This window comes from Loxodonta africana, chromosome 6 (assembly GCF_030014295.1).
Source record: "Loxodonta africana isolate mLoxAfr1 chromosome 6, mLoxAfr1.hap2, whole genome shotgun sequence".
Taxonomy (NCBI): domain Eukaryota; kingdom Metazoa; phylum Chordata; class Mammalia; order Proboscidea; family Elephantidae; genus Loxodonta; species Loxodonta africana.
Window position 1 is genome coordinate 122,591,184 of NC_087347.1, and position 27,790 is coordinate 122,618,973.

The 27,790-nt window shown below is 44.5% G+C and overlaps 1 protein-coding gene across 5 annotated transcripts in view; it reads right to left on the minus strand.

Moving 5' to 3' along the window:
- Positions 1–398: 398 nt before the first annotated feature.
- CCDC93 (coiled-coil domain containing 93) overlaps positions 399–27,790 on the minus strand; it is a 142,639-nt gene continuing 115,247 nt past the window's right edge. For all 5 annotated transcript variants that reach the window (XM_064287279.1, XM_064287280.1, XM_064287278.1 and 2 more), the window contains 4 exons: positions 26,437–26,474; positions 24,901–24,985; positions 22,518–22,631; positions 399–7,315 (listed from right to left, as the gene is read on the minus strand). In XM_064287279.1, the coding sequence (XP_064143349.1) occupies positions 7,262–7,315; positions 22,518–22,631; positions 24,901–24,985; positions 26,437–26,474 (291 nt within the window). In that variant the 3' untranslated portion in view covers positions 399–7,261. The remainder of the gene's footprint in view (positions 7,316–22,517; positions 22,632–24,900; positions 24,986–26,436; positions 26,475–27,790) is intronic.

Consider the following 27,790-nt stretch of genomic DNA (forward strand, 5'->3'; position numbering starts at 1 on the left):
AGGGTTTCCATTGCTACTCCAGAGCTGGACAAATCAAAGTTCTGCTGGTAAAGAAAGTGGGGTGGGGAAATGATCACCTCCACAGAAGATGGGCATGGCAGTGGACATCAATGATGCCCTTTATACTGTGGCTGACAGGCACCTGCCCCTTATAAGCTTGGAAGTGGAGGCAACCCTGAAGCAGCCCCAGCCTGTTTCTAAGGTGTAGCTATTTCATAGGCCACCCTCCCATCCCCACCTCACTCCCCTCCAGCCACAGACTCACATAATCACAGCAGAACCAGCCCCTCACTGCTTACTCTCCCCAAAGATGTTCTAGCTGAAAAGGGCAGCCCTTTTCTCATTGGTCTATTTCTCCTCCCAAGACCCAAGAAAAGCACATTCTAACTACTAGTGGCTCAAACTCTTTATCTTCCTTAAGGAAGCAGATTTATTGTACCAGAATTTTCTATCTTCCTTTTTTTTTTAATCGTGGTGAAAATATAGACACAAAACATCTGCCAACACAGCTTCCAAATTTACAATTCAATGCCATTGATCACATTTTTCATGTTGTACCACTGTTATCACTAACCTTTCCCAAAACATTCCACCATTAACTCCATGACCCCAAGCAAAAACTTCCCCTTTTCCCCTCCCTCCCATCCTTGCTGACCATTAATAATCTTTGCTTTCTATATATTTGCTTATGCCAAATACGTGAGATCATACAGTATTTGTCCCTTTGCGACTGACCGATTTCGCTCAGCATGTTTTCGAGTTTCATCCACGTTGTGGCATTACATCAGAACTTCATTTCTCTTTACAGCCGCATGACATCCCACTGTATGCATATGCCGTATTTTGTGTATCCACTCATCTGTTGGACATTTTGGCTACTATGAAAAGTGCTGCAATGAACATTGAAGCACAGGTTTTGTTTGTGTTCCCACCTTCACTTCTTCTGAGTATGTATACCTAGGATTGGGTGGGATTGTTAAGAACATGGTAAGTCTAAGTTCAACTTTTTATGAACCGCCAAACTGTTCTCCACAGTGGCTGCACCATTTTACATTCCCACCAGCAATGGATAAGGGTGTCCATTTTCTTCACAACCTTACCAACACTTGTTTTGGCTCTGTACCAAATTAAAGTTTACAAACTATTTATTTTCCAAATAGGTACTACATGTACATGGTGCAAAATTTGAAAGGTACAAAAGGTATCTGTGAAAAGACATCCTCCCTCCCACCCTTCTCTCCCGAGGCAACTGAGGCTGCCAGGTTCCTGTGTATCCTCCCAGATATCCTAGGCATATACAAGTAGATAGGTATGATATACATGTATATGTGTGCACGTGTACAGATATATGTATACACACACACATTTTCTCTATCCCCTTCCCATTTTTATAAACAACACGAGTATACCATGAGCCTCTTCCCCCCACTTAACCATGCATTTTGGAGCTCATTCCACGGCAGTACACAGAGAGCAGCTCCATTCTTTTAAATGTCTGCATAATAGTCCACCGTATAGATTGGCCCCGGTTTATGCAATCATTGCCCTATACTGATGGTAGTTTTCGACTTTTTGCTATTACAACAACGATGCAATGAAACTCCCGTACTCAGGAAAAGGTCTGAGAAGTAGCACTGCTGGCTCATCGCAGGTCTGCGCGTTTGCGCTTGTGACAGACACCGTCCAGGTGCCCCGGGGAGGCTGTGCCGGCTCAGCCTCGCGCCCACACTGCACCAGTGCTGCTGCCCCACGTCCTGGCAGGGCGCCCGCTTCTCCCTTTAGTGCAGCCCAGCCATTCCAGTCAGTAGTCACCTTTAGACTCATGACCACACTGAGCTACTGCACACCTCTGATCTAAGGCGACACTCATGTGCTCTTCCTTTTCTACCCGAGGAGAAAAAAAAATCTGTAAAAGGTAATTCTTTTGAAAGGCTTGAAACCTCTATCACGTTTTTCGTCCCAGACCTAAGGTTAGATTACAACAAACACACTTGGCGAGAGGCCCTCTAAGGTGGCAGAAGAGAATCGTCTAGCTCTTCTCAAGCTAAGCACGCATTAGAGGGAAGGTTCGCTCTAACTCTTCCGAATACAGGGATACAGAGCTGTGATTTAGAGAAGCCATTTCATCCAGCCAGAATTTCCTGATTATCTACCTAAGCCAGGTGCTAGGGAGACCGTGGGGAAGAAGACAAACCAGGCCCCTGCTTTCACTGCTCTAACGCTTTAGGGTGGGAGGTGGGGGGGGGGGGTCACAGCCTAGCAAGGACCAGGAGGGGTTCAAACAGTGCCATGCACCGTCAAGGCAGACAGGACGGGCAAGGGAGAACGTGATCAGGGCTGGAGGCAGACTTTAAGTGGATTTGAATATGAGTCCCTGTGTGGTGCAACTACTTGACAAGTTCGGCTGCTAACCAAAAGGCTGGTAGTTCGAGTCCACCCAGAGCTGCCTCAGAAGAAAGGCCTAGTAATCTATTTCTGACAAAACAAGTTGTTGAAGACCCTATGGGGCATAGTTCTACTCTGAAACATATGCACTCACCATGAATTGGAGTTGACTCAACATCAACTGTTTGTTAGTGGTGGTAAATACATTAGGTGGTCAGGAAAAGCCACTGCCCAAGGTCTTGAGGGAAGAGCGTTCTAAGCAGGGGGAACAGCCAATGCAATGGCTACGAGGTAGGAGTGAGCTCTGCAAGTTGGAGGAGTCGACACAGGTATTCCCCAAGTTGTCAAATACGCTGCAGACCGACTACGAAATCCCCCAACGTTTAACACGACACATATATTGTGAGAAGGGAGACCATTGTGACATTCTTTTTATGCAGCATTTTCGGCCCATTGCCGTGTGTTATAAGAAGGAGTGCTCTGAACTGGGGGAAAGGAGGCAGAGGGACCTGGGAGACGCTGAAGCTCCATCAACAAGGCACTGAGCTGGCGGGCCCCCAGCGACAAGCACTGGCAGAGAGCACCTCATCCTACTGGGCTCTGTCAGCGCACTGCATCGCATGAAGACCCTTCCTACCTCAAAGCCAACACTGGCCGTGAGTAAACCATAACATGTCCTAGAGTATTCTTCCTCAAAGGATGTTTCAATCCACCCTTTTGCATTTCAGAACAGAGAACCAGGCTCAGAAGTAACTGTTATGACTAATTGCTAGAATGCCCAGTTCACTCTTAAATTATCATCAGTCACCTGCAGAGCAGAAGGCAAGACAAGGCCACCTGGAAGCAGCAGAACTAGGGTGCACCTGTTTGTAGGCTACCACTTACTGTCCAAAGTGCCCTTTCAGGCAGGACTGCTCTGGTCACTGTAGATGTGATGGGGGCCCATCACTGCAGCAGCCCTGAGGTTACAGGACTGGCACTTGATGGACAGTAAGAGGCTGCTGATGGCCATCTCCACGCCCTGCTCAAGGCTCCAGGAGGTCCCAAGAACTTTGGTATCCGTCAGCAAGTGTTTCCCAGCTTGGCTTAGGAAAGGCCTCCCGTGTGCCAACTCTCCTGCCTTCTAGTTCTGCTGCCAGACTTGGTGGACACGCGTGGAAGGATCCGGTTCTCCACAAAATATGCACTACTAGCCAGAACCAAGGTAAACTCACAAACTGCAGACTCCAACTAGAGCTAGGCCTGAAAAAATTAAGTGTGCCCTCTCTATTAAAGAGGGCAGACCCATCCTGTGTGACTTGGGGAACTGTTCTCTACCACGCTGCACCTCCATCTAGGCACGTTAGCTGACCCGACACCCACTGGAGACTGAGTGTGCCAAAGACAAGACACACGCCATGTGTGCCCCCAGGCACCCCAGGGGATAGTTTCGATCTGCTCACAGCAGCTCTGATTTTGGTTTAAACCAAAGCAGCCCCGAAGCACTCTGGAAGAAGCAAGTGGGAGGGAGAGGAGCCCTGGCCTGGATGCTGGCTGAGAACCCCAGGGCACTGAGCAGCCAGCCGTGGGAAGCCTGCTCTGTCAGCGAGGCTCATCACTGCTCTGAAAAAGCAGAGCTGAGTGCTTCCTGGGAAGCTGGGTTCCTTCTGAAGGACATACTCTTCCTTGGTTTTAAAAAAAAGTGCACCAATTTAAAAAAACCACCAAGAGACGTTTTCTCTTCATTTTAACTCTGGAGAAGCCTGTGGGCTTAGCAGAACACAAAGCCACACTACGCGCAAAACACCCAAAATCTGTTGTTGTCGTCGAATCAATTCCCACTCATAGCAACCCTACAGGACAGAGCAGAACTGCCCTGTAGGGTTTCCAAGGCTGTAATCTTTACAGAAGCAGACAGCCGCATCTTTCTCCTGAGCAGCACAGTGAAAGACAAGGTGCTTGCAGGAGCCCCAGGCAGCTCCTGAAACCGTCAGGGGCCTGAACACCTCCTCAGCCTGCAAGGCCCAGTACTATAGCATCTCCCTCACATGGGGCCTCCCCTCTGTGTGTTCTCCTCAGCAAATGTGTAATTCCTAAGAGGGGCTTCTGATGCTACCAAGCACAACCCAAAGTATGCTCAAGGAATGGAAACTAATTTACTATGTGTATTAGGCCTCGTGGATTACACCAAGGGAAAAAATATCTACTGACACCAAAACCAAACCAAAGCGAACTCTTGAGAAATATAACCCAAAGCCAGCGCCCCTCCACTTTTTAGAATTTTCTTTAAATTACTGGTTGCTTTGGGTAAGTCCTGTCATAATTCCCGTCAGCAGAAAGAGGTGGATGACAGTAACCCCAGGGAACAACCGACTGCCTCCCTACCACCTCTGGGCAAATATTCAAATAACCTCTTAACTGCTGACAAAGTTCAGTTAGCTAGGCGGCAGGCTGATGGCTTTCTCAACAAGGTAATGTAATGTTTCCCTGAACCTGAAATGATTTACCAATGATTTACCATCTCCTTCCCTCATCCTCAAATTGCCACCTGACTCCTCCAATCACTTGCTTCCACTTCACTAAGCCCTTTCAAAATCTCCAAATGACCACCACCCAAGGACCAGCCAAAGCAGAGGTCTACATGGCCCAGGAAAAGTGTGCGTGGCAACAGGGAGTGCCGTTTCAAGTGCTGCGCTTCCACCCAGCTCTGGGAGCAACCAGTTCCCTTCAGGCCGCCTCCCAGGTCCTGGCATAAACATCAGATACAGGATTTTTTAAAAAGTCTGTACATACCTGCCCTGCTTAACCATCTACATTAAGGAACTAAAAAGAACCCACTGTTCTTGTGGCTGCACTGAAGGTCCCATTTGCCTGATACGTTTATGTTTTGGTTTTGTGGTCCAATCCAGCTGACTGGTATGTGTGCAAGCTTTGTCAGAGGGGGGCATGCGCCTCACCATGGGTCTAGTGAACAAGACTGAGGGGCAAGGCAGGAGTAGTCCTGTGTTTGGTTTGGGCTGCTTGTTTCCAGAGGATAAAGTCCAACCCCTCAGCTTGCCCTTCAAGGTCCTCCAAAGTTGTGTCCCAGACTGGTCTCTAATGCTTCCTGTAGAGGCCACCCGTCTACTCCTCTCTCCACATGCATGCCCTGCAGTCTCCCTGAACTTATGAACTCAGCATGTTGTTGTCAGGACCCACAGAGACGGTTCTGACTCACAGTGACCCTATGTACAACAGAAAAAAACACTGCCCAGTCCTGTGCCATCCTCACAATCGTTGTTATGCTTGAGCCCACGGTTGCAGCCACTGTGTCAATCCATCTCATTGAGGGTCTTCTTCTCTTTCACTGACCCTCTACTTTACCAAGCATGACGTCCTTCTCCAGGGACTGATCCCTCCTGACAGCATGTCCAAAGCATGTGAGACTTAGTCTCGCCATCCTTGCTTCTAGTGAGCATTCTGGTTGTACTTCCTCCAAGACAGATTTGTTCGTTCTTTTGGCAGTCCATGGTATATTCAATATTCTTCGCCAACACCACAATTCAAAGGCTTCAATTCTTCTTCAGTCTTCCTTATTCACTGTCCAGCTTTCACACGCATATGATGTGACTGAAAACGCCATGGCTTGGGTCAGGCGCACCTTAGTCTTCAAGGTGACATCTTTGCTCTTCAACACTTTAAAGAGGTCCTTTGCAGCAGATTTACCCAATGCAATGCGTCTTTTGATTTCTTGACCGCTGCTTCCATGGCTGTTGATTGTGGATCCAAGTAAAATGAAATCCTTGACAACTTCAATCTTTTCTCCATTTATCACAATGTTGTTTATTGGTCTTTTCTTTATCCAAAATGGCCTTCCTGCTTATTAAAATTCTATTGCCCCTTCAGACCTAGCGTGAATCCTACCTCCATTGTGAAGTCTTCCTAGATCTCTGCAAACCTCCCTGCTCTTCCTCCTCTGACTCCCTGTGCTACCCGCTCACTGTCTTTTACTCTGAGACTCATCAGACACTGCTGTGGATTGCAGTGGATGGCGTGTGCGCCTCAGCGCCTCGGTTAGAGCACGACCTGCTCTGGAGTGCGGCGTACATAGGATGATTTTAATGACGGGATGCACAAGATCATCCATGTGCTGGCTGACTCAAATAAGAATCAGGGCACGGGAAGGTTCATTCTTACTCAAGTCCTCAGTATGAGGCCGGTTTTCAGTTTTTGGTGAAATGAATTCGAGTAGCACACAAGGACTAAACCAACAATACTGAGCTGTCACACTGGTTGCTATGTCACCCAAGAAGCCAAGTGCAAAAGGTAACATGGGCAATGAAGGGCCCAGTGACCGACATTCACATGGGCTGGTCATCCAGCTAAAAGTTTTGTTTATTAAAAAAATCTCAGATGGCCAAACTCGGGGGCCAAGTGGACAGTACCTGCTACATGGGCCACTTGCTGGGTGCCTGAGGGGTGGGGTCTGTGCTTTACACGCCTCTGTATCTCGCTCAGTGCTTACTTCTCAAGGAATATTTGCTGAACAAAGGAATTCCTCTTTATTCAGAGTTCATACAAATATAGGTACCTTCATATTTTTTTTTTCATATATGCAACATTGCTGAAGAAATGAAAGTTGATTGACACAGAGAACAGATACTGCCCATAGTTTTTCATACGGTGATGGGCTTGTTATCCAAGCCATTAGTGTTTACATTGTCTGATTCCATCACCAACAACCAAGAGATGAAAATGGAAGCAAGCAAATAGGAGAAAGAAAATATCCAGGGTGCTGAAATCATTAATCATTACATCTGTATCTCTCTAGTGTAGCTTTCAGAACCATTTCATGATCTTGTAGTTGATACATGGGCAGTAAAAAGAAAAAAATGATATATGATGATTGCCGGAATTTTCAGGAAGCCTTGGCTTTGACCTTGGACAGCAGCACCTCGTTCTTGCGGCCCTCCTGGAGGGGAAGAGAGAGAGAGTGAATAGAGAGGTAGTGATGACATTAGCACCCCTGTGAAGCCCAGTTGTTCTCAATGGTCCTTCCACCCAGTCCCACTACACATACCTTTTGACCAACACCACCAAAGTGTCCTATTATGCTGCCGTCAGCATGGTAAGATTTCTTAGTGACACACTGACTTTAATGCATGTTACGGGATTGAACTGTGTCCCCCAAAAGTTCATGTTGTCTGGGCTGGGCCATGATTCCCAGTATATTGTGTGACTGTCCACCATTTTGTCATCTGATATGTTTTCCTATGTGTTGCAAATCCTATCTCTATGATGTTAATCAGGCAGGATTAGAGGCAGTTATGATAATGAGGCAGGACTCAATCTACAAGATAAGGTTGTATCTTGAGTCTACCCCTTTTGAGATATAATAGAGAGAAGCAAGCAGAGAGACAGTGGACCTTATTACCACCAAGAAAGAAGTGCCAGGAGCAGCGTGTACTTTGGACCTGGGGTTCCCCGCTCTGAGAAGCTCCTAGACAGGGGAAGGCTGATGACAAGTGCCTTCCCCCAGAGCTGACAAAGTCTTCTCCTGGAGCTGGCACCCTGAATTCGGACTCTAGCCTCCCGGACTGTGAAAAACCCAAAAAACCAAACCCACTGCCAAGTCGATTCCGACTCATAGAGACTCTGTAGGACAGAGTAGAACTGCCCCATAGAGTTTCCAAGGAGCGCCTGGCGGATTGAGAGAATAAATTTGTGTTTGTTAAAGCCATCCACTTGTGGTATTTCTGTTACAGCAGCACTACATAACTAAGGCAATACCAAAACCGCAACAACAATGTTTAGTTTCTCAACTGTCAGACTGTAGACAGGGTGAGGAGATTAGGCACTATCATTTCAAAAGGCTTCATGAAGTCTCCTAAGATGTTCATAGGAATGGATGTAGACAGCAGGCCCTTATCTGACAATCTTGGACTATTACAGTGAGGAAGTGGGGAGGCCCCTGGAGACAAGAGCACAAGGAGTGATAAAAGGAAGACCCGGTTTACAAAGCAGACAGAACACTTGAAGAAGTCCTGACTCTAACACAGTGGAGGTTAACAGTATCCTCAGCTTTAAGAAAGGAAGAAATTCACCCAAGACAGGAAGAGAAATATTCTTCAAGGGACAGCTCCCCACTTAAAAGGAGCTGTATAAAATCTTTGCCATTACTGAGGGAAGTACTGGCTACAATACCTCTTAGCATGCTTATGTGAAATCCTGTCTCATATATTTTTGCACCAAGTCCTAGAAAAGCTTTGATTTCTCAGAAGTTTATTACTTTTTGGGCGGGGTGGGAAGAGGCTTTAGAGATACAGAGAACTACCTAAGTACATTTTTCTTTTAACTTTGGCTGTCAGGAAGCCTGATATTAACTATGTAGAACTTTATTATCAACCTCTCTGAATTCTTTTTCTCTCTTACTCTCTATGTATCTATTTATCTCCTTTATTTGAATATATATATTCATATGTATTTTTTCTTCACTCTAATACTTTAAGCTTTAAAGTTTATGTGCTACTATTATATGTTTTTTTCTATAAGCTGCCTCAAATTTCAAGGCTGGAGACAAACACACTAAATATTAAAGAAATGAAGGTCCATTGCTAATCTCTGTTAATAATAACAACTTCTAGGTACTAATGCACCCTGAGCACCCACTATGTGTTGGGCACTGTTCTAAGTGTTTTCAAGTGTACGATTTCATTCATTCTTCCACACTATTCTATGAAGGAAAGAGCATTACTGTCCCTAAAGCCCACTGCCATCGAGTTGATTCAGACTCATAGCAACCCTACAGAATAGAGTAAAACTGCTTCATACAGTTTCCAAGAAGCACCTGGTGGATTCAAACAACTGACCTTTTGGTTAGCAGCCATAGCTCTTAACCACCAGGGTTTCCATTACTATCCCCATTGTACAGATAAGCAAAAAGAGGACCATACTCTTCCCCAACCAGATCCTAGGTGTTTCCAGCAATTCCAGAATTCTGGGCTGCAAGAACCAAGAGGCTGGCTGAGGGGTCATAGAGGTGAGGTGAGTCTGCATAAGGTGGGATAATAACTGTGCTCATACATGATCCCCACACTCATACTGTGTATACACTACGGTGGCAGATACTACTCCCAGGGCAGGTGATGCTGCCCCTGGGTCCCCACCCTAAGCCCTATCCGCCATCCATGGAATCTGACATTTAGTGGTGCGAGGTCACGTCAGCTTCATTGGGTATTCCCTTTCTCGGGCACGCTCAAAAGCTTCTCACTGTGAGTCTTCCTAATCCCTTGTTCCCATTGGCCTTGACAGCTCGGGATACCACCACCTGCTAGCAAACCTCGAATGATCCCCATCCCTTCCCTGGACTCTATCACAGGGCCCTACTTTTAACCTGAGAGGTGAACGTGGTCATAGGAAGGCCCAGAGAGGTGCTGCTCACAGGGCCCAGGCCCGATAGTGGTCAGGACGCAAGAGGCCATGCTTCCCTGGGGGTCCATGTAGTATGGAATAAAAGCTTTCTTCATCCTTGAAGCCTCAGCCTTCAAGACCCCCAAAGTCAATTCTCCTACCTCACTGGCTCTCAGTTCCCTGTAGGTCCTGTGCTCTTTCAGGCCATGTCATGTCGGCAATAGCCTTGGCGTTAATAAGACAAGTACTGGCTCATTTACAGGATCTACATTTATCTTCCACTCAGAGAGCTGGGGGATGGCTGGGCTCTGGGGCTGGGGGTAGAACGAATTCTTCTGTCAGAATGACACTTTCTGAGCACATTTTTAAAGGGAGAGGTAGCTAATTTTTCCTAGAGGCGGGGAGAAGGATAAATTGGGTAACGTATTCTATTTGAAAAGTTAAAGGTTTCCTTTTTAAAATGAGTTGGTCAGATTTGTTGTGGGGGGGGCGGGGGGGACTCTAGCCAAAAAAAGTGAGGAGGGGAACAGATGGAACAAGAACAGGCAGCCTGTGAATAGTTATGTTATTACATCATTATACTACTCTACTTCTGAGTATTTTTGAAAAATTCTATAATAAAAAGAAAGCAATAAAAAAACTGGAGGATTCTGGGAAGATGGTGGCTTAACAGATCATTGTTCTGACTCTCCCCCACAAATCCAACAAGAAATACAACAAGGAAATCGTGCTTGGCTTTGAGTGACTCTGAATTGCGGAGCAGAGGAAAGCAGTGAGGAACTGCAGACAGGCAAAATGCAACGATCAATGAGTCCCATATGGTAGGAAAATTGCTTGTCTCTGCCCCTCTTGCAGGCTGCCAGTTGCTGTGAATTAGGGAAGTGGTCCCAGAAAAAGAGCCTGCTTCCCTAACCTCCACAGCCCCTGCCTGTACAAACACATAGGACCCCAAGCTCCTGCTCTAAAATGAACACGGCAGACCACCCCAGAAGTCTGTCTGGAGTGTGCCAGCACCTCCCCAACCTGGACACTGTTGGCTCTGAGTCTACTGCAAGTTGCCACAAAAGCCCCGTGCAGCGGAGTATGCTCCCATAGTCAACACTCCACCTGCCTCCCTGTGCACCCCACAGCTCAGGCCTCTGAAAACAACAGGAGAGTCCTCCCGGGGAGTCAGAATGGGTCTGTCTTCTCCCCTTTCAGTCGGTGCAGAGGACTGCTGACTGAGGCTGCTGTGTGCTAGGAAGCAGGAGTCTTGAGTGGAGGCTGCACTCACAGCCAACAATCTACCGGGGGGCGGGGGGGCTGACAGCAACAAGACAGACCTCCATGGGGATCTGACCAGAGCGTGACACCTTCTCCCCTACCTGGTAATAAACGGTTGTCAACTGTTGCAAACTGCTACAGAAGGCCCTCACAGTAGAGTCTGCTCCCATAGTCAGTACTCTACCTGCCTCCCTGTGCACCCCATAGCTCTAGCTTCTGAAACCAATAGGACAGACCTCCCTGGGGGTCAGTTTGGGTCTATCTACTCCCCCTTCCAGTTGGTGCTGAGGACTTACGACTGAAGCTGCTAGGACGCAGACATCTTTAGTGGAGGCTAAGGTCACAGACAGCATGCTAGGATGGTGGTAGGGGTCTCTGATAGTAAAAAGGCAGACCTCCCTGGGGGTCCATTTGGAGTGTGACTACCCAACCACCAACTGGAAACTGCTGATTGCTGGACTGATACAAACTCCAACAGAAGATTCCCCACAGTACAGTCAGGTCACCTAAGTGGAGAACGCTCCTCCAACCACCACAGGGCCACTGGGGCTCAGAAACCAGTAACACAGTTCTCTCAGAGGTTCTCCTAGGGACCGCCAGCCCCTCCTTCTCCTAAAATGGAGGAAAGTCTGCCTGTACTTCCCCTGAACGCCAGCTCAGATATTAGCAGCCCCCATACAGCAGGGAAGGAAGTCCGGGGCAAAACTGGAGGGCAACGTCCAGGGGCTCGCTGGGTGGGGTTCTCCAAATAAAAACATGGTTGCAGAAACAGAAAAGGGAAGAAAGTCATAACCAGAGAGAGGACTGTGCCCCTGGAGGACAGACTGACTAGTATACGATATCTCCCCTGAGTAGCAGTGCCTGCTGGTGGACAGACTGACCACAGCATGTTCTCTGGTGTGTTTGAGAGAGATTGAAAGTTGAAAATGGAGATCTGGAACTTCTGAATCCTAATTAAACCAGAGAGGAAGAAAGAGCTATCACAGAGAGGGACAGAAAATGGTAAGCAAAGGCTGAAGGCTCTGGTTACCTAAGAATTTTTCGCTGAAAGTAGTGCAGGCAAAAACATCAAATATGGGGGAAAACTGAGAAAGTTAAACCCAACAAAAAAATGACAACACACAAAATGAACAGAGAAATAAAGGCCCATTCAAATGAACACGACAAACGAAGTGAAAGCACACGTAGGAATGACCAAATGACGAAAAAAATGGAAGAATATAATACAACAACATTAAACACAATTAAAGAACTAAGGGAAAACAGGCAAAAAGTTAAAATAAATAATGAAAACAATACAAGAAAAAAATGAGAACCTACAAAAAGAGATACTGAAACTGAAAAGGACGATAACGGAAATGAGAAACACAGTAAAATGACTTACCAACAGAATTAGGCAGAAGAAGGAGCAGATTAGAGGATGAAAGAGTTAAAATTACAGATGTTGATGAGCAACAAGAATGGGGGCTCAAGAAGGCTGAGCACAATTTAATGGAATTATGGGACAAAAACAAGAGACCTAATATAGGCATTATGGGAATATCAGAAGGAGGTGAGAGAACGGGATAGAAAGACTATTTGAAGAAATAATGACCGAAAATTTCCTCAGTGTAATGAAGGACAGGAATCTATGGAGACCTCTAACAAGTGAAGAGGTCAAATCAGTGATCAAAAACTTCCCAACAAAATAAAGCCCTGGACCAGATGGCTTCACTGGGGAATTCTACAAAACATTTAGAGAAGAACTGACACCAATAATATTTAAACTCTCCCAAAAGACAGAGAAGGAACAAATAATTTCAATTTTAATTCTATGAAGCAAACATAACTCTGATATCCAAACCAGACAAAGACACCACAAGAAAAGAAAATTACAGGCCAATATCTTCTATGAATATAGACACAAAAATCCTCAGCAAAATACTAGCAAACAGAATGCAATGGCATATGGAAAGAGTCATACACCATGACTAGGAGGATTTATTACAAGAATGCAGGGATGGTTCAACATCAGAAAATCAATCAACATGTAATATACTACATCAATAGAACAAAGGAAAGAACCACATGATCATCTCTATCAATGTACAAAAAGCATTTGCTAAAATCCAACACCCTTTCTTGATGAAAACCCTGAAGATGATTAGAATAAAGGGAATATTCTGCAATATGATTCAGGGCATATATGAAAAGCCAACATCCAAGATTATACTTAATGGAGAAAGGTTGAGAGCTTGTCTCTTGAAATCGGACACAAGATAGGGTGCCTGCTCTTACCACTTCTACTCAATATAATATTAGACATCCTAGCCAGAGCAGAGGAGTAAGACAAGAAAGAGAAATAAGAGATATCCAGATTGGAAAAGCAGAAGTTAAATTATCTCTGCTCACAGATGTGATCCTATATATAGAAAATCCCAAAGAGTCCACAAGAAAATTTTTAGAGCTAATAGAGAAATTTAGTAAAGTTGCAGGGTACAAGGTCGATAAACAAAAATCAGTTAAGTTTCTCTACACCAGCAATAAGAAATCTGAAAGGGAAATTAGGGAAACAATCACATTTACAATAGCATCTAAGAGAATAAAACACCTGGGAATAAATCTAACCAGGAACGTGAAGGACTTATACAATGAAAACTATAAAATACTGCTGAAAGATATTAAAGGAGACTTAAGTAAGTGGAAAAATGTTCCATGTTCATGGACTGGAAGACTTAATATCATTAAAATGTCAATACTACCCAAAGCAACCTATAGATTCAACACAATCCTGAACTTCTAACAGACTTCTTTACAGAAATAGAAAAACCAAAACCGTCTGGTACTGGTAAAACAATAGACACACAGACCAGTGGAACAGAACTGACAGTCCAGAAATAAACCCACATATCTACGGTCAAGTGATTTTTTGAGAAGGGAGCTAAATCCATTCAATGAGCAAAGAAGAGTCTCTTCAATAAATGGTGCCGAGAAAATTGGATTTCCACATGCAGAAAAATTGAACAGGGTCCATGCCCCACACCATGTGAAAAAAAAAAAAAAAATCAAAATGGATTAAGGACCTAAATGTGCAAGCTAAAACTATAAAATTCTTAGAAGAAAAAGCAAGAACAACGCTGTCAGGCCTAACTTTTAAGAATGGATTATCTAACATAAAAACAAAAGCACAAACAGCAAAAGGCAAAATAAATAAATGGAACTTCATAAAAATTAAAAACTTTAACTCATCCAAAGATTTTACCAAAAAAGTGAAAAAATAAGCTATGACTGGGAGAGTATCTTTGGAAACCATGTATCTGACAAGAATCTAATAACATATATATATATATATATACACACACACACACACACACACCAAAACCGGTGCTGTTGAGTCGATTCTGACTCATAGCGACCCTATATATATACATATCAAAACCAAAAAAAAAACCAAACCCAGTGCCGTCGTGTCGATTCCGACTCATAGCGACCCTATAGGACAGAGTAGAACTGCCCCACAGAGTTTCCAAGGAGCGCCTGGCGGATTCACACTGCCGACCCTTTGGTTAGCAGCCGTAGCACTTAACCTCCACGCAACCAGGGTTTCCATATATACATATAAAAAAAAAATACATATATATAGGTATAAATAAAATTTTGACAACAAAAAGACAACCCAATCATAAAATGAGCAAAGGACCTGAATAGACATTTCACTGAAGAAGATATCCAAATGGCCACCAAACACATGAAAAGATGCTCAGCATCATTAGCCATCAGAGAGATGCAAATCAAAACCACGATGAGATACCATTGCACTCCCACCAGATTGGCTAAGATAAAAAAAAAAAAAAAAAACAGAAAATAACAAATGTTGGCGAAGATGTGGGAAACCTGGAACCCTTACTCGTTGCTAGTGAGAATGCAAGACGGTACAGCCATTGTGGAAAACGGTGTGGCAATGTCCCAAAAAACTATATATTCAGCAATTCCATTTCTAGGTATATACCCCAAAGACCTGAAAGCAGAAAGTCAAACAGAGACTTGTTACACCAAGGTTCATTGGAACACTATTTATGGGAGCAAAAAGGCAGAAACAACTTAAATGCCCATCGACAGATGAAATGATAAACAAAATGTGATACATACGTACAATGGAATACTACTCAGCCAGTAGGAGAAATGAAGTCTTGGTACATGCCACAATATGGATCGAGCCGGAAAATATTTGTGCTGAGTGAAATAGGTCAATCACAAAAGAACAAATATTGTATGACCTCACTTATATAAAAAGAAAAGGTAAACGGAGAGAGAACAAAGTTTATCAGTAGTTACCAGGGGCAGGAGGGAGGAGGAAAAGAAGGGTTAACAGTGATGGAAATAACACGCTGATTAAGGATAGGGTTCACAGCTGATTATTGTAATTGCCGTCAATAAGCTGTACACCTGTAAAAAGCTGAATTGGCAAACACCGAGTGATACATGTATTTACAACAACAACAACAACAAAGACTAGCTGTTGAGGATGCTTATGTACAAGCAGAAACCTCATGGTATTTGGTTTTTTAGTTTGGAGATTTAGGGTAATGGTTTCATGGGATACCTGGTTAATTTGCCTAATAACATGTTTGGTGCCTCTGTTCTACCTCATGGTTCGATGCTGCAGTGCCTGGAGTCTTAAAAGCTTATAAACAGCCATCCCAGGCACAACAATTGGTCTCTATTTGACTGTGAAATGTGTGGCTAATTGCCTCCATGAACAACTGCCTCCTTTGCCATGAAAGCAGAAGAATTGGATGGTACCTGGCTACTATTACTGAATATTTTGATCAAAGATTCCAAAGAAGAATCCTGATCAAAAGGGGGAATATGCAGAGCAGAATTTCAAATTCTCAAGGTCTGTAGATTTTCTGAAGCCACTGAGGATGAACCCCTGAAACTACTGCCCTGAGATGATCTTTAAACCTTAAACCAAAAATATCCCTTGAAGTCTTCTTAAAACCAAACAACAGTTTAGCCTAGCTAGTAAAAAAGGCCTTCCTTGAACATCATGTTCTTGTAAAAAACTATCTATATGGGATCAAATTTACAACAGCAACTTGAAAGATTAGATAGCAACCTTTGGGGGCAGTGAGTTTATGTTAATTGGGGCAAAACAACTCAGAAAAGGAGGGTGAGAATGGTTACAAAACTCAAAAGAATGTAATCAATGTCACCTAATGGTACCTGTAGAAACTGTTGAATTGGTTCATGTATTGCTGTGTATATTCTAAACAACAAAACAAATAAAATGACACATTAAAAAAAAAAAATGCACAAAGCCAAGAACTGTTTGAGGCTAATGTAAAGCTCTAACTAAAGAGAGAGAAGGTGAAAAAACACACAATAAAATTACTGGCATGAAAAGGGGAATATAAATATAGTGACAGTTCAGACTTTTAAAATCGTAAGAATACTTTGATATACAACAATATTCCTTACACCAAAACATTTGAAAACTTAAATGAAAAGGGATAATTTTCTAGGTATCTTATACATAAAAAAAAGAAACTTTTTTTTTTTTTTATGTACATAGTCACCTATTAAATAAATTGGACCTATTTTACAAAGCAAAACTTGGAACTGTCACCCCACCTCACCTTAAAAGTGAGGAAAAAACCCACTTAGAAGCATCAAAACATGCCTGTGTTGCTATGCTGAGTAAAATAAGTCAACCACAGAAGGACAAATGCTGTATGAGGCCACTACTATAAAAACTCATAAAAAGGTTTACACACAGAAAGAAATAATCTTCGATGGTTACTAGGGAAGGATTGGGATGGGTGGGGAGGGAAAAACACTAACTAGACAGTAGAAAAGTGGTAACTTTGATGAAGAGTAAGACAGTACACAATACTGGGGAAGTCTAGCACAACTTGACCAAGGCAAGGTCATGGAAGCTTCATAGATACATCCAAACTCCCTGAGGGACCGAATTACTGGGCTGAGGGCTGGGGACCATGGTCTGAGGGGACATCTACCTCAGTTGGCATAATATAGTTTATAAAGAGAATGTTCTAAATCTTACTTCGGTGAGTAGCCTGGGGTCTTAAAAGCCTGTGAGCAGCCATCTAAGACACTCCACTGGTCCCACCCCAACCGTAGCAAGGGAGAATGAAGAAAACTAAAGACACAAGGGAAAGGTTAGTCCAAGGGACTAATGGACCACATCTACCACGGCCTCCACCAGACTGAGTCCAGCACAACTAGATGGTGCCCGGCTACCACCACTGACTGCTCTGACAGGGATCACAACAGAGGGTCCCGGACAGAGCTAGAGAAAAATGTAGGACAAAATTCTAACTCTCAAAAAAAAAAAAAAAAAAAAAAACCCAGACTTAATAGTCTGACAAACAAAACCAAACCAAACCCACTGCCGTTGAGTCGATTCCAACCCATAGTGACCCTATAGGACAGAGCAGAACCGCCCCAAAGAGTTTCCAAGGAGCGCCTGGCGGATTTGAACTGCCGACCTCTTGGTTAGCAGCTGTAGCACTTAACTACTATGCCACCAGGGACAGAGACTGGAGAAATCCCGAGAGTATGGCCCCTGGACACCCTTTTAGTTCAGTAATGAAGTCACTTCTAAGGTTCACCCTTTGGCCAAAAATTAGACAGGCCCATAAAACAAAATGAGACTAAAAGGGCACACCAGCCCAGGGGCAAGGCTGAGAAGGCAAGAGGGGGCAAGAGAACTGATAATGGGGAACCCAAGGTCAAGAAGGGAGATGTTAACATGTTGTGGGGCTGGCAACCAATGTCATAAAACAATGTGTATCAATTGTTTAATGAGAAGCTAACCTGCTCTGTAAACCTTTATCTAAAGCACAATAAAAAAATGTACAATGAAAAAGAAAACAAAACAAAATGCCTGTGTTAAAGACTGTCCTCTCCATGGGTGACTCTGTCCACCACCCCTCACTGAGACGATGTTTGAATCTTTCAGTGAAGACATCCTATATTGGCACCAGGTGTATGTGGGCACTGACTAAATTTCACCCAAGCTACTAGAAACTTTTTGGGAGAGGGCAGAATGATATCATCTGTCTGTCTGAAGCAAATACAAAAAGGAACTTTTAAGTATTTCCTTCTAGAAGAAAAGAGAAAACATCTCATTGCTTCTATTCTCCTCCTGCTGAAGACTATGTCCAGCCCACGATGTGCCGGGTATAGTACTTATCAGTGAGTATACACTCAAAATCATATACCCTAGCCACCTTCGCAAAAACACATGATTGGCATTCGTCGCTGTGATGCCAGAATTTAAACCTTAGTTTTGTGACCTCATGAGAGACTGTGATTTAGAGACACAATTAATTAATGTAATACTGCCATTACAATGATTTAGAGTATGTGTCATTTCCTGGAAAACTTGTTTAATTAACAAACTCTCCGAGCGTGAGTGAGTCAATGGAATCTTAGAGATGAACCCAATGTGTAATCAAAATGGTTTTGAATCCACAAAAGGCTGGGAGTCAGGATGAGGGCGTGACTTTGCGCCCGAGTGGTGTCCACGGGAACATCAAATTAACATCAATTAACTTGGAGTAAACCAAACTCAATAAAGAGAACTGCTAAGGTGACCAGAGACTATGTTCTGGGCAACAATACTGTGCTGCGCATGGAAGATAACTACTGCTAGGGTCAAAGGTGCCTTGAGAATTCAGAACACAGGAAGAGAAGACCAATCAGCTGGGGAGAGGCAAGTAAAGAAGGCAGGACAGAGAAGATTGTGGAAAAGGACTCCACCGTGAGGTGAAAGCCCAACCTTTCCAATAGTTCATCTACCACAAATGTGATCTTATCTGGAACTCGGTATGTAGAACAGAAAAACAGCACAATTACTTGGGCTGAGAAGGGGGTAAAAATGGGAGAGTAACACACAAGCCATCTCATCAACATTTGTGGTGACCCCAAATTACCTCAGAGGGGCTCATGAAACAAAGTCTAGAAATTTGGAACGCTGACATGTGGTGGCCAATGTTAAATTTTTGCCAGGTAAAATGTTTACAAAAAAAAAAAAAAAGGACTGCTCACGATCACCATTACTTTATAAAAGTAATTTTAAAATAAAAAAGGCTAAATATTTTTTTTTAAAGGCTGAGTCCTTTAAAAGGAATTTATTTAGCCATCTGAAGGACATATTACATTCACCACCCCTCCCTCCTTTGACTTTGCTTTGGACTGAAGACATCTTAGGCACCAGCATCTACCCCTGGTCTCTGATGTGCTAGACCAGGTAAGAACAAGGGGGCTCGGCTTTTGGCGGACACTTAACCTCCCTGACTTACTTTTTGTTTCAAAAGGGCAGCGGTGGTGTGTATAAGCAACATGTGAGATATAACTCTTCTTCTCTGGGCCTCTTCTCTCTGTGAGTTATTTTGATTAAAGGCAAGAAAGAGCTGTGGTGGGGAGCCGCAGGATCCTGTTCGTCCCCTGACAGCTCACTCACTGGCCTTCCAAAACTTCAGATACATCCTCTGCCAGTCACCATGCTGGCCTGGAGCACCCCAACCCAGGTCACTACCTTTGCTCCTGAGCTCCTCTGGCCAGGTCGGCATTTCATTCAGGCCCTCCAATGTGCTGCCCAGCACAGGGCCTTCAAGTATTGCTCCCTGGTTGAAGTACTCCTGCTCTTCCCAAAGAGAGTCCTGTGAGGAGACAGTCCTTTGGACAAGCCCGGTGGTCATGTCTTCCCCATTCCTTCCCTGATAGCATCTTTGGGCTTCAGGAATAAACCATGGCATCCCTCACCTCTGAAATCTAACAGTTTGTTTAAATGTCAGCAGGGTAAAGAGACACAATTCCAGGCTAGACACCAAGATGTCCGAGCGCCTGCTCTGTGCCTAACAGGTCACATAGGCTTGGTATATAAAATGGCTGGGCAGGGATGTTTCTGTCTCCTTAGCTGTGCTACTAGGTGGAGCACACACAACATGTTTTCAGTCCACCTAACTAACCCTGGTGGCACAGTGGTTAAGTGCTACGGCTGCTAACCAAGAGGTTGGCAGTTCGAATCCGCCAGGCACTCCTTGGAAACTCTATGGGGCAGTTCTACTCTGTCCTATAGGGTCTCTATGAGTTGGAATCGACTCAATGGCAGCGGGTTTGGTTTTTGGGTTTAACTAAGCCTAGCTGGCAAGATGGAGACTGGTAGAAGGAAGGCACACTTTTGAGTCCCCTACCCACAATGCCAGGTGGAGGCATGCAAGGAGGAGTTCTCTATCTCCACTAGGACAGTGTTCAGAAGCCTGTTGTGTAACTGTCCCTTTGGAGTCCTTCACCTATGGTGCACAACAGGGCACATGTAGAAGTTCTCTGTCTCTACCTGGACAGCTTTGTAGCCAGGTGAAACCACTCGTCCTGTTGTATGGTGTCTGCTCCTTGTTGGAGGTTCAAGTCCACCCAGGGGTACCCCAGAAGAAGGGCCTGGAGATCTACTTCAGAAAATCAGCCATTGAAAACCTTATAGTTTTCTACTTCTACCTGTTTCAGTTTACTAGCTTTTTAAATCTGTCTCCTCCTCTCCCTTCATCCATCCCCCGAATGTAAGCTCCTTGAGGAAAGACACCAGGCCTATTGTTACTCCCTGTTACATCCTCAGAACATGGTAGGAGCTGGAGGAACATCTACAAATAGATAAAATAATTTGAAATGCCCACGGGTTGTGGCTCCCAAAAGTTAAATTACAAAAAAAGGAAAATGAAGTAGAGAAGGGAAAGATAGAAAAGGAAGGGTTTGAAAAGTCTTAAAAAATAACAAACTTATCAGCATGGAGAGAGTACGTTTTTTACTTTGTAGACCAAACACTGGTACATAGCCTACCTAAACTCACTAAAATCATGTGGATTTAGGTTCAAAAGAAGAAAGGAATTTCTGAAAATAAAGCGGTTGAAACCCTGGCAAGTGATAAAATACAGCTTCCTTTTTCCAGCAATTCAACAACAGAAAGATAAAGAATCCAACTGAAAAAAAAAAAGGGCAAAGGACTTGATTAGATATTTCTCCAAAGAAGATGTACAAATGGCCCAAAAGCACATGAAAAGATGCTCAGTGATATTAATCATTGGGGAAACACAAATCCAAACCACAAGGTACCACCTGACACCCACTAGGAAGCTATGATCAGAAAGAAAGAAACAAGTGTGGGCAAGTATGTGGAGAACTGGAGTCCATCCATTGCTGGTGGGAATGTAAAATGGTGCAGCCATTGTAGAAAACAGGGAGTTCCTCAAAAATGTAAACACAGAGTTACCACATAACCCAGCAACTATGCTCCTAGGTAAATTTCCGAAAAACCTGATACTTTGCACCAGTGTTTATTGTGGCGTTATTCACAACAGACAGAAGGTGGAAAGAACCTAAGTGTCTGTGATGAATGGATAAACAAAACGTGGTACATCCGTACAATGGAATATTATCCTTCAGTCATAAAGAGGAAAGAAGTTCTGATACGTGCTACAACACGAATGAACCCTGAAAACATGCTAAGTGAAATAATTCAGAAACCAAAGGACAAATATTGCCCTTGCACTTATATGAAATTTTTTGAACCAGCCAATCCCTGGAGGCCAAAGTTATCGGTGGTCACCAGGGCAGGGAGGTGGGGAAAGGGGAGTCATTACTAGAGGGGCACTGAGTTTGTTCAGGGAAATGAAAATCATTTGGAAATTGACAGCGGTGATGGCTGCACAAAATGGGGACTGTAATTAATAACAACGAATTGTACACTTAAAAATGGCTAAGATGGCAAATGTTTTGATATAGATATTTTACCACTTTAAAATTAAAAAAAAAAAAAGGGCCATTTTTTCTTTATGGCACAATGGAGAGTAACTTTGCCCAAATGCAGGGAGAAAACAGAGGGACAAACAGAATTTGGCTGAATGTCTAGAGCCTATTATGTGCAGACACATGCTAGGAGCTTTATAGCTTTCCTCTGACCCTAACAGGAACTCACCAAAGAGGAAACTGGAGCATGGGGATATTAGATCACCACCCAAAGTTACACAGCTGCTAAGCAGGAAATGTAAGACCTGAACCCAAGCCTGTCACATGTCAAAGTTCACTGTCTTCCCACACAGTTTCTCAGGGCCTCTCCCCAGCCCAGGAACCAGGGGAGGAGCGGCTGCACAACTGGATCCCTAACAAATGCCTTGATGTGGGCTGATGACACCACTGTGCTTATGCGTTTAACGTGCTTACTAAAGGTTACGGTTCACTTCACATGAGAAAACGCAAACAAAGACACAATGTCTCTCACGACACTGACTTAACGCCTCAGGATGGGTCACAGAACAAGGCCATCCTGAAGTCTCTGTATGGCACACTTTACTGTCCAGATCATGCTGCCAACTTGCTACTTCCCATTACCCGCCAGAGGGAAGTCACCCAACACTTGCTCTGGTTTCCGAAGGCTCACTGTGAGGTGAGTGTCAGTCTCACCTGCAGCCTTAACATGCCCCGCCCACCCTTCCTCTTACCTCCTTGAATTCTTTCACCGTCTTAAAGTACAGTCTCTGTTTTTCTAACAATTCCAAGTACTGGTCGTTCAACTGGTCTCTTCGCATTTTGTTCTCTTGCTTCTTCTTTTCCATCTGTTGAAACATTTGGGGCAACAGTGGTGAAAAGGCATGTTCTGACCAAAGGCTACAGGTGCTGAGAATGCTTGGAGGTTATCAGAGCAAGAAAACACCAGACAGCAAAGGACAAAGGCCCCATATTCTTCTGTCCTTTGAGCTACATAATCTGTGAAGTTCAGGTGGAGTCTCTGGGTGGTGCAAAGAGTGCTCGGGTGCTAACCAAAAGGTCAACAGTTTGAATTCACCCAGAGGCACCTGTGAAGAAAGGTCTGGCGATCTACTTCCTTCTTTACTCCTAAGCCCTTAGAATGTTCACACTTATCCTCTTATTTGTGCCCAGTGCTGTTGTATTACCTCTACACCCTGAGTCTGCCAGTTCTGGGAAACCTGTGCTCTGAAAGGCCACTGACTACCCAGCCACACCCACTGAGCGGGACCCATCACAGCACCACTACAGGGAGGGCTATGTTGTTTTTTAAATAAACACACCAAAACACATCCATTCAAATGTGTGCAAAGCAGACATAATTATTCCAATTCCTCTCAATGTTCAAACCCTATCTGGAGCCCTCTTTGAGATCTGCTTTCTAAGCACACTGAGTGTATTCACTCATGCAACAAATACTTCTTGTGTGCCCACTGTGAGTCAGGCCCTATGTTAGCCACTGGAGACAGACCTGAGAAAGAGCCCTCTCTGCCCTGGGAGTCCTAAGCAACCGCCTAGTGGGGGAGACAGGGATGGGGCACAGACACAGCTTCCTTCACTGCCAGCACTGAGGTGTCAATGGCAGAATGCTCAGGGAAGAAGGGAGAGAGAGAATTATGGGATCAGGCCCATTTCCTTCCCCAGGGATGCCTCTCCTGGTAAACAAGATTTCTGCCAAGGACTAGAAACTCCAACAAGTTCCTACTGACCTTGCTGTGGGCCAGAGCAGCTCCTGAGGAGCAGTGGCAGGGTGGGAATGGGCCACCCCTGAGATCTGGGCTGTTACAGGCTCCCAGTTAGCCAGGTTCTCTGTCCGCCACCTACCTCACAGCCAGATTATCAAGAATGGGCTCCGCTCACTCTCTGAGTAAGAGAGTCGTCCCGCACAAGGCAAGTGCTGGCTTCCGTCCCCTCTCATTTCTGTGGCTGACTTGTCTGAGAAATCATGTTTGTCACTAGTGACAGATTTTTTGAACAGGACTGAAGCAAGAGCTATGTGGAAGTACCAGTTAGGATTCATGTGGGGACTGGCAGGAGGAAACTGCAGTGGCGTAATGGTTCTCCAAACACCCAGCTGGTCAACTTCACTACGGACAAAACGTGTCCCACGTGCTGAGCTGCCAAGCTACCGAAGCCGCCTGAACGAGTCTCTGCAAAGCTGTCTCTGGTGCTTCCCGTCCCTGCCCCTTTTCAGTCCTGCTCTTCTCTCTCCCCAATTCTCAGGCTCAATTTCCTCACTTTAGCAGAACTCAGTTCAGGGATTACTTGCATTTTTTATGTTTTTGTTTTTAGGTGCTGTCAAGTTGATTTTTGACCCATAGTGACCCCATGTGACAGAGTAGAACTGCCTCATTTAAAAAAAATTTTATTTTGTTGTTGTTGAGAATACACACAGCGAAAACATACACCTATTCAACCACTTCTACATGTACAATTCAGTGGCTTTGCTGTCTTTTTTCATAGGGGTTTCCTAAAAACTAAAACGCTCTGGAAATCCTAAGGATTAAATCTCTAATGGCAGAATGTCACAAACCAAAGAGCCAGGGAGGGAGTAATTCTGGGCAAGAAAGGGGGCCTGCTGTGAGAGTCAGTTTCTTTGTCTGTAAAATGGGATGATATTACTCACAGGTGGTCAATACATGGTAACAGGTTAAACACAAACAGACAGCAGCCTTTGCACCACTGGTGTAGACGGCTCGGGGAGCAAGCCCTGCCCACTGCTGAGTCAGACACACGGTATCTTCAGGCTTGAAACCACACATTCACAGACCCACCAAAGAAGCCCGCCCTCTTCGCAGGGGTTTCTCCACCATTGGGGCGAAATCTGGCCTGCATTACTAAAACAATGTTTTCTTTTCTAAGATAGAAACCCTCGTGGCATAGTGGTTACGTGCTACAGCTGCTAACCAAAGGGTCGGCAGTTCAAATCCGCCAGGCACTCCTTGGAAACTCTATGGGGGCAATTCTACCCTGTCCTACAGGGTCGCTATGCGTCAGAATTGACTTGATGGCACTGGGTTTTTGGGCTTTTTCTAAGATCAAACTTCAAGATTTGGGGGCGAGAAAAAGCCATCTGACCTTCATTCTACTTTGCTTAATTCCTTCTACGATCTGTTCCATCTGACGTAAAAACTGGTCCCGGGAAGTAGGGGAGGCCATGGCTCTGAAAGAAAAACCAGAGGAGGTGTAACCAGTGCACAGAACTGGGGGCGGGGCGGGGGGGGGTAGTGGGAAGTAGTCAGCCCCTTACCCAGATTGTGCCCCAAGAGGCAATCAGGCGTCTGAAGGCACACTGGACCCATGGGGGCTACTGGGGTTCCATGTACTTAAAGGGTTCTAAACCCCTGAGGGAGGGTGAAGATTAGCCTGGTCTTACTTGAATATTAACCACTTTTTCATTTTACTTAACTCACATATATTTTCTTAATGTAAAATAAAATGTGACTAAAATTAACAAAAATATCTTTTGCTTTGAATTAAGGCATGTATTGCTTAAGAACTGAATGCATTTTTAGAAATCTGAGAATTTGGAGAAACTATACAAGATTAGTGCACATTTTTGAGAATTCTTAAAACCAGGACTGGAAACCCCGGTCCTTGTTTCTAGAAGCAGCAGTTAAACGAATGGATTCTCTGACGCCTGAGAACGTTCCCCTTCACCCCAGCTCTGCTGAGGTACTGACATCTGAAGGATGAGAGTGCATATGCACAAGGAATTGAGAAGGCTTCCAAAGGACGGGCTGATGGAGAGAGAGAGAACTCTTCACAGCAATGCTCAAACTGCAGGGTCTCTTGATCAGGAAATGAGGATGGAGGGGCCATTTTTAGAAATGTCACAAGATGGTAAGTCACTAACTGAATGGAATCTTACCAGAAAGCTGTGTCTTTTCTTTCTTTTTTAATTAGTAAAGCAACTGAAAACCCTGAGCCTGTAAACCCATTAAGATCTCGGGCAGTTTTACCAAAGGTCAATTGCCTGGGGACAGTAGAGGTTTGTGCTCGGGAGAAAGAAAGCCTGCTACACAGACAGCAACCCTGGGGCTGCCCAGGATATGGGCAGGCCGACAGGCAGGCTGGGTGCAGGTGTGATCTGTACGGGAGAGCCTTGCCATTCAAGCTCTGGAGGAACAAACTCTTATCTGAACCAAGTAGCTTAGAGGATGTTCATTAACTTAAAGACAAAACTCACCACAAGATTTTAAAATTCTTTTAAACAAATTATATAGATTATTTACTTTTATTATCTAAATTTTAAAGCATCTGTATATGTGAAACAATAAATGGCATTAATCTGATCTTACCAAGATGTAATAATATACAAAGAGATCGTGGTAGCTAGACATAGTCAAATCATTTGAAAATTAATTTTTCTCCAAGATCTTCGTTGGTGTTTTTAAAATTCACTCTAACTAACATCATTGTATTTGTGCAGGAGCTCAAAGACCCTGTAAACCAAGACACACCTGCACCTACAGCAGGGCTGCAGCGACACTCAGACCAGCACCAGGTCTCGCTGGGCCCTTCTCAATCACGCTGCTGCAATGCGAAGGTGAGCTGGACACAAAGTGCAGGCCTTACTGAGGTGTTTATGGGAGGAGGGCTGACGGTACTTACTGTGAGAAGTTTTCATGAATTGAGTTCAGCAGGCTAATCTGGAGAAGTAAAACAAAACAAAACAAACAAAAAAAAATAACAAACCCTATAAGCAAAAGGTTGAGAGATCTCTACACTACCTCAAGCACTGAAAGTTTGCCTGGTCTCCAGGTATCTCTTCTGAAAGGAAAATGCCTCGTTTATGTAGATTAAAGTAATATACGGGGTTGTGGCGGGGGGTGGTGGTAAGCAGCATGCTCTTAGCCCTGTAGTTTTTCCTAGGGAGCTACCTCCCCATGCTCACAGAAAACGCCTCTTCCTACAACCCATTACCACTAGACTGTAGGAAGATGGCTCTTTGAAGGGACCAAAATCCCAGATGAGAAGACACTAACATCAAGGCTCTCTGGGCAAGCCATCAACACAGGCCCTGTCCATCTTGCCAAATACTGCCCTTTATTTTCAGGGTACCAGCTCAGTGAGGAGTCGGTCAGGGGGAGAGTAAGGACACTATTCCTTCCCACAGAATCTTCTCACCAGTACAACCAGCTGCTGGGCAGCTCTGAGTGCCTCCTGGGGAATGTGGCAGTCAAGGCCCCTGGCCCTCCATCTGCCCAGAGATACAGTTGGGGAAGGGCTCTGAGTCCAGAAACCTATGTCCTCTTTCAGGCTGTGTCACTAACTCAATTTGTAACCTCAGGACTAACCATTTGCCCTACTTGGCCCCAGGCTCACAGCCTGCAGCCTAGAAACCACTTTCTTGTCCTTACTACTTCACAGGGATGCTTCCAAGCTAAAATATGAGAGGTTCAAAGCATGTGGAATAAAATAAACAATTTATTCAAACAACTTCTAGCTGTGTTAATACGGCTTAGAATTGAAAGGTCCAACCCTCACCCTTGAGCACACCTTTAGTTTATAAAGAATGCAACAACTTTAAACACTACTGATAAGAGTTCAAAGCCTTCTGAAAAGGGGCTACCCTGACCCTAAGTTAAGGTTGGTAAGGTTTCCTCTTATCAGTGAGGCCCCCTCAAGGCCAGGGCCTGGGGCCGAGCTATCCCCGAGGTTTGACCTACATCCTGCAAGCTGCACTCTTCTATTCAAACATTGGAGGCCCTGGGTGGTACAGGCTTGGCCGCTAACCGAAAGGTTGGAGGTTTGAGTCTATTCAGAGGCACCTTGGAAGTTAAGCCCTGGTGAGCTACTTTGAAGAATCGGCCACTGAAACGCTATGGAGCAGGTCTAGCTGACACACATGTGGTTGCCCTGAGTCGGAAACGACTGGACGGCAACTGGATTTCAAACATTTATCAAATGCCTACTAAGTGCCAGTTACTGTATAAAAGGCCCTGGACAGAAAGAAAAACAAAAC